Genomic DNA, 10,797 nt, shown 5'->3' with positions numbered 1-10,797 from the left:
TATATATTATATAATATGACTAAATTCAATAAAATAAGAGGTTACAAATAAAAAGAGATATAATGCAAAAATTTTAAGAAACCCCACAAAGAAAAAATATGATAAAACATAAACATAAAACAAACAAAACCAAGTTATCAAACAATTAGAATTTGAAATTTCAATCAAAAGTTTTTAATTTAAATTGTGAAACACGGAAAGAATATAATTAACAACCTTCCAAATATATTTTAAAATGATCTATACTTGGAAGGTTGTTAACTATCTCATAAAAAATTTGAATCTAAATAATAATTACGGCCACTTATATTCATTGTTTTTTTTTTTACAAGAAGTTGATACAACAATTTCAAATCAAAAGTTTGGTATAATATTTTAAAATTTTCTGAATTATTTAAAAATATTTTTATTGTGTACAATTAAGTTCTTTTATTTCTATGTTAAACTAAATATGTCCATAAAATTAACAGTAGATTAATTATTATTAGTCAAAATGTAGCTTATCATATTATACTCATATAATGTTAACGTGAAAGCTGAAAATATTACGTAATTATATTATTATATTTTTTTATTAATTATGACGTGTCAATATGTCACATTAATATAAATTAACAAATAATATTTTTATTAACTTTAGTTAACTTTTAAATATTATATATAAAGACTTATTTGATTTAAAATAAAATAACGATAACATGGTTAATAACAATAGAAAGATAAAAATTTATTTAAATTTTTTGTAAAAAAAAATTACGTCTGAGAACCTTAAATCAGCGTAATAGATTGTGCGCGTGGACTGTCTCAAGCGTTTAACATATTTCTTTGTTAATACATCAGTTTCTGTATATACGTATACATATAAAAGGTTAGACGTACAGGCTGCATCACCATTGTTGTATCTGACGTGGCAATGACCTCTTCCGCTTGGGCTTAAAAGAGCTTGGACAATTTCAAACATTCGTAACACCACGAAACCGGCCACCCTTTCCCCCTAAAATATCACAGCACAAGTAGCCAAAGCTTACTAAATCCTTTTCTTCCCACATTAAATTATCCCCTTTTATTTCCATTGACTTGCTCTCTTTAAATACTTCTTGTCCCCCTATTGTTCATAGCCAGATAATACAATAATAATGCTATTAAATTTTTCTTCATCATTCACTCACCATTTCCTTGGTCCTCTCCAATTCATTCTATTTTCTTGATTTAAAATTCAACATGGATTCATCAGATTTTCCTACTAGTAAATCGCCAAGGAAAGAACTTCAAGGTCCTCGTCCGGCCCCTTTGAAGGTCCGTAAAGACTCCTACAAGATCAAGAAACCTCCGTTGGCACCACAACCAGTGCAACAACAACCGGCACAGATTAGGGCTCCGGTAATCATCTACACTGTGTCACCAAAGGTAATCCATACAAACCCTAGCGACTTCATGGACCTAGTTCAACGCCTAACAGGCTCAACATCGGCGTCTTCGGGATCTTCATCGCTTGCATCATCAACATCCAGTCGTCCATTCCATGATACCAGCGCTGCAATCTCACCAGCGGCAAGATTCGCGACTATAGAGAAGACAAAGTCACCAGAAGGGAAGAAGCAACAAATTAGCGAAGAAAACTTTGGGTTTGTACAGGGCGTGGAGATGAATCATGGGGTTGAAAGAACAAGTTTCTTTCCAGGGATTTTGTCTCCTGGGCCAACCTCACTGCCTCCAATATCACCAAACTTCTTCTCACCACCATTTGATCCAAACTCAAGCAATTTCTTCCAAGATTTGAGCCCCGTGCTGCATGGTAACAGAAATTTCTTAGAAGGGAGTTTCATGCCTAGTCCTTCAAGCTTTAATATTTCACCTTATATAACATCTCCTAGTACTCCATCAATAGATCTTTTCAACAATTTCTTTGACCTTTAAAGACAAAAATTTCCTCTTAGCAAGAAATAGAAATAGAAATTCTTTTCCCTTTGATTTATAGGGTTTGAAAACAGAAGGAGATGTTTGTTAGAGCTGTGCGTTTGCATTTTTCTGCAACTTGAATGGTGAGGGTGGAGGACTAAAGTGGAAATTGGATGTTTATTTTTGGTAGGTTTGCTAGTTGGAAACTTCTTAATGGCCTTATCTTCTTATTCTTCTTCCGATGTTAATTTGGTGGGCCACATGGTAGGGAGGTTCTGCCTCATAAATCCAGGGATGCCCATCATTTTTTTTTCTCCTTTTTTATTATACAATTTTTTCCCTCTCATATGTAGCAGAAGTGGCCTTGTAATTCGAAAGCATAAACATTACTTCTTCTTCTTATTTATATGCTTTTGCATTATTACTTTTCTTATGTAGCTTTGAATGCCACATTTCAATGTAAATCTAACTTGTTTTAGCTTAGCAGATATGAATTAATATCATCAAATGAGGGCGGCGAAATTGCAGTATGCTGTACTTCACTTCCATCCTCATTTTCAAGCACAATAAATAGCCTGCTTTAACTTAGGCTGGGAAAAGAAAATCAATGACATAGAATGCAGAACAGCTTTTGAGTAAAAAGAGAGATTTTTTGAAATCAAGAATTAAAAAAAAAAGGTCTATTACTGTTCGAATAAATAAATCTACAAAACAGTTTTAAATTGTATAAAAAAAAAGAAATTAAAATAGTTTTTAAGAACAGAAATAAATATTTATTAAAGAATAAATGTTCCTTCAATTTCATTAAAAGTAGGCTTTTAAATTTTTCATTGGTCAAGAAAAACGATCAATAAAAATGTTAAAAAAAAAACCAACAAAAAACTCATGAACATACAAAATACATATATTATGTTAATCCACCCACCATCAACCCTTTTATACTTGTACACTTACATAGGTACTAGTATGCCTCATGCACATACAAAATACATGAAAGGTGAGATTATTAATTTATTATCTGTACAAGTTTTGGATTATCTATGATACTCCCTAAATTTGGTCAATTTCAATTTATTACTCTAAGTTTCAATTTTTTATTAGGATTAACAATTTCTTACATATTTTACCCAAAGATTGCTTTTCATTCAAAAAAAATATTAAACTGGGGAGTGCTTCATTATTAGGTTGGCTGGCTCAATCAAAGTTCAATTAAAAACAATTTTAATTACATCTTATTTTCAATGGTAAGGAAGAGGTCTTGAAATCTTTAGATCTTCAATTCAAGTCCTATCGTATGTGAATTTAATCTAATTTTATGTTGATTTGTTCGTTAACTTCTTAATTCCATAGATGTAATATGTGATATGCATGAAAGTTATTTGACTATAATTGAAATTTTTACGTGTAATCTTAATCTAAAAGAAATTCAGACCTTGTTTCCTATTCCACCACTTAACTTGTTAATATAATGTTCAATTGGAAATGAATACATTTCTTCAGAAGAAGGTATAGAAAAAAATATTGATAATTGATTATTTTAAGAGAATCGATAAATTTAATTATAAGATGAGTGTCACAAGCTGCTATGTCCAACCTTACTACAACAAAACAAAACCATGGATCCAAGTGCAGGGGCTTGCCCTAGAAGACCAAGATTATTTGCATATCATTCTAATAATTAATCTCTAGATTTGGAGTTAGATTGGGGCTGTTTCCAGGGATCACCAAAGTCAAATGTAACAGCTTAATCATAAAAGATTCATAAGAGTAGTTAAATAAGAGGCACGTTCGGTGGAAAAAACCATCCCTTCAAAGATCAATTTCCATTATTTTATTCATCAGTATTTGAAAACTTTAACCATCAAGGGCTAAAAAGCTAGATTTTGGTTGGCAAGGCATATTCCTGCTTTAATATTTAAATATATTTTCAGTGCTCTATACATACGGTGCATATTGTCGCCTAGACTTTTTCAATATCCAATAGGATCAATTCATTGAAATTTTAATTTGGTTTCCTTTAATGATTATGATTTGTAGACGCAATCAGCCGTCTAATACATAAAACCCTCACTCATGTTCATTTAATTTCAACTAATTAAATACTAGTTATATTAAAGTTTTTGCTTGAATCGCGCTAAGTTGACTGTTTCCAGCTACAGATCTATATAAAGCAATTTTCCAATATTTTTAGGAAATAAATAGTAAGTTTTGTACTTTAAAAAAATAGATTTTCAAGAAATAATGAAAAAAAACAAGAGTACTCGAAACAAATTATAATTATATCCAGTAGAAGAAACCCATAAACAAATCAATACATGAATATAAATTTAAAAAAAAATTGAAACTTAAAAATTTCAAAATCCTTTCCTTACCATTAGGATAGTGTTAGATTTTGCTTAGTCTATAATATATTTGAGACAACAAGGAATCCAAGTTTTTCCAAATTTATAATGATGCTTTAAGAAAAGGTATTTTGATCTGTCTGGATTAGACCTTGGTAACTAAGGAATTTAAACTCTTTCATGATGTAAATGCCACGTATGAACATAAGGGAAGGAAAGGGGGAAAGACACATGCAAACCCATTTTATACACGTGAAGAAAAAAATAAGATTTAAAATAAATCAAGAATTAAAACATAATAAACCTATATAAAAGTCGAATTATTCGTTTTTCCATATAAAAAATTATATATTTTTCTGTATATAATAAATCTATAATAGGATGAAAAAGAGATTGCAGTTGGAAACTTTGTCAGTTAATCATACATTTCAAAGACTGATAGAATTTCAACAGGTGTACCAAACAAACAGTAAATGTGTTTGTTAACCTTGGGCAGGCTCGCATCATTCCTTTTTTTTTTTGCTTTTTTCAAGAGGAAAATTTTGGTTGCATCCTTCTTTGAAAGTCGAGAAAAGCTGCGCAAATATTTTATTTAAGAAATTATATTATTATTCATTACTAAGATATTTATTATAGTAAAAAGGCCAGGAGCACCAGTTATCACGCCAAGATGGCTGCTTATCATTACTGAAATCGTTTCGTCTAACACTTTTATCGCTATCTGATTCGGGTTTATTCATATTAGTTGAAAATAGTATTATTTTCAGATTTTTTTTGTCTTTCATTAATTTTATTCAAATTCAACAGAGTAATAATTATATTTTCAATATTACATACAAAGACTAGGTCGGCAGTTGGAAAGGCTACGAACACAATAAATGAAAGAAAAAGTGAGTACCTTGTGAAAATTTACATAATTTTTAGATTCCCACCGCCACAAGTTTTAACCAGTGAGTCCCACCAAGGCCCAATATACAACTAATCCTAGATATTCAGAATAATATACACATATGCATATCTGTATGCATGTTTGTATACAAATCAAATTCATATATGATGTATGGTTCCTGCAATATAAATTCCTTGTTGGAGAGGAGACATTCTCTACTCTTTTTCTTTCAATTTTCTAGTTATTTGAACAATCTCAGACAAGAGAAATCGAATTACACGCGTAGCAAATATTGACCAAAAAGTAGGAAAAAGAAAATCTTTTAAGGTATCCAAAAGAGTTACTCACCTTCAGTTCTATGCATGTTCGGATCCCAGTCATTCTACCCAACATCTATTCATTCACAATCTATATCAAGACTTACGTGCTATTTAAAGAGTGCCCCTTAGCCAGAAATAGAAATCCCACGGTCGCTTAAAGGACTAATAGGACTCCTTGAATTACAGGTTAAAGCCTTCAAAGGGTTCTTCTCCTCTCCATGAACTACATTTGTTAAATGTGAAGCTTGCTTTGCCCTAAACACCCCCCACAGATAGAACTTCTCCTGGAACCCTGCAAATCAATCAAATGATTAAATCCTTCTCAGTCTCACCAACCCAAACATAATTAATCTAACTTCATGCCAATTGGAATAAACTTATGTTCATTAAACATGAGGTATGAATATTTAGACTCACTCCAAAGGTGCAGAGGCAATATGTTAGAAGTGAAAACTAAGAGTTCTACATCTTGAACTACAGCTCTCAGGCCAAGATCTCGGACAATGATCTTATCTACTAGACTGTCAAACATCTTCACGTCCCTGTAAAAATGAAATCAGCATATTTAGGTACAAAGTCTGGAATACAGACAAGGATGATGACATAAAATTTAAAAAGGTATCACCTTCCATCATTTGGAAAGAAATAGAGAGCAATACTTTCTTCACTTGGCCCCCATTTCTGAAAGCCTTTTGGCCACACATCACATCTTGGAAGCAACTCTAGGAAAAGCGATTCAGGTAAGCATTTTGCCACCTCACAAACTTTCAAGCATGCTATGCTAGACAAATGGGCTACAATTCCAACAGCAAGATTTTCATCATAGAGACGGAAACTTCCCCTGTCAAACAATCATGCTCATGAACTTCTACCCAACAATGTATCTATGAGCATAAACATAAAAAGGAAAAAAAAATCCTACCTCCATATTGGTTCAAATATTGGCTGTGCAGGCAGGTAATAATGTTTTGGGATTTGGTTACTTGTAGCCACAAGAGATGTTTTAAGTTTAACATTGTCAGCTGCTTCATCAGAGTACACCCCATCCAGTTCCCTCTGCCCAGGGTCCAAGCGAATATGCTCTATGACATTTAAATGGTCATTGATGGCTACGAGAGATGTTCTAATATTGACAGATTCAAATTCCTCATCCATGTTAACCCAATCTGATCCTCTTGAAGATGTACTAGTGTTTGAAGAAAGGATTTCAGCTTGAAAAGGTCTGGCCTCTTTATCAGAGCTAGGCCTACCCACTTCCAATGATCTTCTCAGTGTCTCGTTTTTTTCAAGATTCTCAGGGCGTAGAAGCGAGGGCCTACTTTGTCTTTGCACCTTTGATATAGCCAATGAGCCACTGTCGTAGTCACTCGTATTATTCTTCTTGTTCTTCTTTAATTCTTTTATGTCGTTCTCCCCCTTCAATTTTCTAACAGGATTGCCTTCCTTCAATCTTGATTGAAAGCCAAACGCAGGGAGAGCCTGATGGAGAGTAGATAATTCTGCAACCTTTGGTTCACAGTCCACACAAAACCAAACAACATACTCCTCAAAAGTTGCCGGTAATTTATCTAAACAATAACTGGATGAGGAAAGATAATTATAAAGGCAAAAATTAGAGAAAACGAATATAAAATAATCAAATGTGTATTCAATAGTCAACTTATTGAAGCAAATAAAAAACTTGGTAAATGGTGCAATACAAAATCTAACAAAAGGTTTTTGCAATGAGTTTCCAGAGTGAAACTAGTACAATAATTTCAATTACACATCCAATTTGCAACAATTCATTCCAAATAGTAAATCTGTGCCTTCAACACTAAAAATAATAAAGAAATAATTTCAAGTCCATTTGATGTTCCCAAAACAAGTATGTTATGTATCAAGACAACAGCAATGTTGCCATTTACCGGTGTATAGCATAAGCTTGGCATTTATCACAGTAAATCAACGCCACAGAGAAGCCCCTGTCACCACACACCTGACATACAGTCACCTGCAATGACAAAAAGCACACAGTTATGACAGCCCAACTAGGCTAAAATCATTCACCATAAAACTCTACTTCAAGATTCAAAAACAGCAAAATCAACTGGCGCTAAATCCATTATGAGAAGAACAAACAGATGTCAAATTACAAATTCAGACAACAGAGAAGAATCGAAGTAACATTTTAGAGGGCAGATTTAGGTTCCACACCAATTATAATGCAAAATCTACTTCACTTATGGTAAGGACAAACAGAATTTAGGTCACCAGCATTTGCCTTCTGAAAAATACGATTATTTGTAATTCAGTAGAACCAGAAACACTTGACCAAAAAGGCGAGCAGATGTCAAATCACCAAATCTATTAATCATTGAACAGAATATTTGTTAGCTTTGGACCAAAAATGGAAACAAATTTAAAACAACAACAAAGAAATCACCCACCATGACATTATGGTTTGCATGCAATAAACAATGAAATAAAATCTTACAATCATCCAAAAACTACAGCGTTTTAGAAGTTGAATAGACCAAAACAGAATCAATGATATACATTCATAACATACAAATATCAGAGCAATACAATAAAGATAGTCACAATTAATACGAGCAAATGGTTTGAGGTGCAAAGAATAAACTCAAAGATGACTGATGACTTCATAGGAACCAAAAGGAAGATTAAAGTTCAATTTAAATTCAAGTCTAGATGCTAATCATGAGGTGGATAACAAGATGGGAAAGGATTACCTTACATGGTGTAAACTAGCTACTTAATCAATCATAAACATGTACAATGCCAAGATAATAGTTTAATAAAAGCATTGATTATCCTCATTAATAAAGGATGGGAAATGAATTTGTACAAAACGTTTAAATAGAGCCAAGTGTTTCCCATTCAAATTTTTTCCCTCATTTATAATCATTTAAGTCAACAATTTTTTTATCGAAACTGATATTCTGTCATACCAATAACTCTCTCCTTCTGATAAGAAGTACTAAATTACTTGAATGGTTTAAAAGTCCTACAACTTTTCTATTATAGTTTAATTTTATTTCATTGTTTGGCATCTTTACCCTGTGCATAGCCTAGATATGGAAAAGGTAATAGTAAGCAAATATAAAATGACATGATGCAATGCTATTACAAAGGCAAATATTTATACCAAAACTTCCAGCCCAAACTGAACAAATGTGAAGAGGAAATATTCCAAGCTACAAAAAATAAATAACATGTGAAAGACCAGGAAGATAAACAACCAATAAACAATGTTTCAAAGGTGGATTATTAGGGGGAAAACATGGTTCCACATCCATATCTTTTGCCGTATCAGCAAACTTATGCTTATAAAAACATTGGCCAGATGTAAAAAATACTAACAATGTTGAGAGGGACGGGTACTATTATATTTGGTTTGGCAAACAAATGTTTTAAGGAGCAAAATGATGACCAGCTATATAACATAGGTAGAGAAATTGAAGGACAAATGGACAGACAGATAGGCAAACAAAGAGAGTCACAGAGCAATAACAAATGCCATATTGCATATTCCTGATGTGAACAAGGACAGTCACTCACAAAGCGATAACAAAGAAATTCTGGTTATTACAGGATGATAAAGAAACTTTTGCATTACTTTCAACAGCCAGTTCCTGAAAGGCAAAAGTATCTAGAATTTAAATTTGACTTCAAACTAGTTAAACCCGTAGCTTCTCAAAACGCATTCAATCACCTTTAGAAAGAATCCAAAGTTGGAGAGGCAAATTCTACCACCCACTCATGTTCCAAAATGCTTCACAAGACAAAAGAAAATTGTGAACCACATAGCCTAGACAATAAAAGCTGAATTCAAAGGTCCCATGCCAATATTGCTACCATAATTCCAGTTTAATCAACGTTAAAGCATACTCATAGTGACACAAGAAGGAAATCCAAAATATATCTAAGTGTTAACAGCCTGTCATTACCCTAACAAAACATGACAAAAAAGATCAGTAGCACCAGCAATTATACTATTGAAGATCATTAGACAATACTAATTTCATCCCTAATAACACCCTCTTCCCTCTAAACTAATTCTCAGTAAAAACCATAAAAAAAAAAAAAGAAAATTAAGACAAACCCAATCATCCATTTCATTCAAAAACAACTAAATATCTTCACTCATTCGATCAAAACTATAAAAAAATTACAAAAATAAAGAAACAAAAAAAAAACACAATACAGAAGGCTTTCTTTAAATAAAGAAAAAAATGAAGAAGGAAAAGAAAAACTCACCATAATGGGAATGGATTAAAGGAGCCACCATAAAACCTTTAAATTACGTGGAGGAAGTTAACAAAGAAAAAAAAAGAGAGAGAAATCCGGACCAAAAGAAATGAACTAATTACGGTTTCCCATGTGGAGAGAACACATTTCCCCTTTTCAAATAAAAGAAAAAAAAGGGGGAAAAAGAACCCCCAAAATTATTATCGACTATGAAACAGAAAAGGGTTGGAAAAATGTAGTAAGACGGTTGTTTGTTAAGTTCAGTTGTGTCCGCAGCACCAGTTTGTGCCTTCCTGGGTTTAAGTTTTTCTCTTTCTCGTGCCAGTTTATTGTTCCTTCCAGAATTGCTCTGCTTGATTTGAGTTTTGAATAAAATAGAAGAGGCAAATGCTTTTGGGAAGAAGCGCGGGACACGTGGGCCAATTGGAGTGCGAGGAACGAGGCGTGTGGCACTCCGATTGCGTTAATGGTATTTCACGCCAATGACTTACGGTGCGTTTCGATGAGATAAAAGGGTTTCCAATCGAGGTGAAAAAAAAGTCGAGGGAAGTAGAAGTCGTCAAATGGTTGCATAATGTACATGAGTGAGAGAACTGCATGTCGATAAATACTCTTCAAAAACATTTAAGCAAAACTATATCATGTGAAAATTCTCACTACCCATATATGAAAAACCAACGAATATTACTACTAGGCACCTGCTAGAAGTTCTTCATGAAGCTCGGTGAACCATCGAAGACACTGTCTGAGATTTGACAAGCAATTTCTGAATTGTGAAAAGCAATTTTATTATTGCCAAGTTGAGATGACAATAAAAGCTACTTCTCAAGCGCTAAGGAAAGGACTACAACCAGCCCAGCTACCCCTCGCTGCTTGGGCCTAACTCAATGGCAAGGCAGGGGGTTCGGATTTTGGTAGAGATCTTAAGTTCAAGGCTTACGACTCTCATTTATACCAAAAAGAAAACTATTTACACATCATAAATTAAGAAGAAACAAAAAGAATCATTTTACACAAACCCTTTTTCCACATTCATCGAAAGGAGCATATGCCTCAGATCTGTAATTGGAGCCACTGGAATCACTGCTGCAATCAT

The 10,797-nt window shown here is 33.1% G+C and overlaps 2 protein-coding genes across 2 annotated transcripts; one reads left to right on the top strand and one right to left on the bottom strand.

The window, feature by feature from the left end:
* Nucleotides 1-870: 870 nt before the first annotated feature.
* LOC110417341 (VQ motif-containing protein) lies at nucleotides 871-2,305 on the top strand. Its single transcript, XM_021429641.2, has one exon. It carries the CDS (start codon nucleotides 1,222-1,224, stop codon nucleotides 1,915-1,917), a length of 696 nt encoding a protein of 231 aa, XP_021285316.1. The 5' UTR covers nucleotides 871-1,221; the 3' UTR covers nucleotides 1,918-2,305.
* A 2,815-nt stretch (nucleotides 2,306-5,120) lies between these two features.
* On the bottom strand, nucleotides 5,121-10,797 carry LOC110416416 (PHD finger-containing protein 1-like). The gene is made up of 8 exons (XM_021428413.2): nucleotides 10,721-10,797; nucleotides 10,400-10,467; nucleotides 9,166-9,209; nucleotides 7,358-7,443; nucleotides 6,373-7,029; nucleotides 6,076-6,291; nucleotides 5,868-5,992; nucleotides 5,121-5,742 (listed from the first exon to the last, which is right to left on the bottom strand). Exons 1-8 carry the CDS (start codon nucleotides 10,795-10,797, stop codon nucleotides 5,576-5,578), a joined length of 1,440 nt encoding a protein of 479 aa, XP_021284088.1. The 3' UTR covers nucleotides 5,121-5,575.

Source organism: Theobroma umbraticum, unplaced genomic scaffold (genome assembly GCF_002168275.2).
Source record: "Theobroma umbraticum cultivar Fairchild unplaced genomic scaffold, ASM216827v3 scaffold_51.0, whole genome shotgun sequence".
NCBI lineage: Eukaryota > Viridiplantae > Streptophyta > Magnoliopsida > Malvales > Malvaceae > Theobroma > Theobroma umbraticum.
Note: the sequence above shows the minus strand (reverse complement) of the source record. Positions and strands in the feature narration are given on the sequence as shown.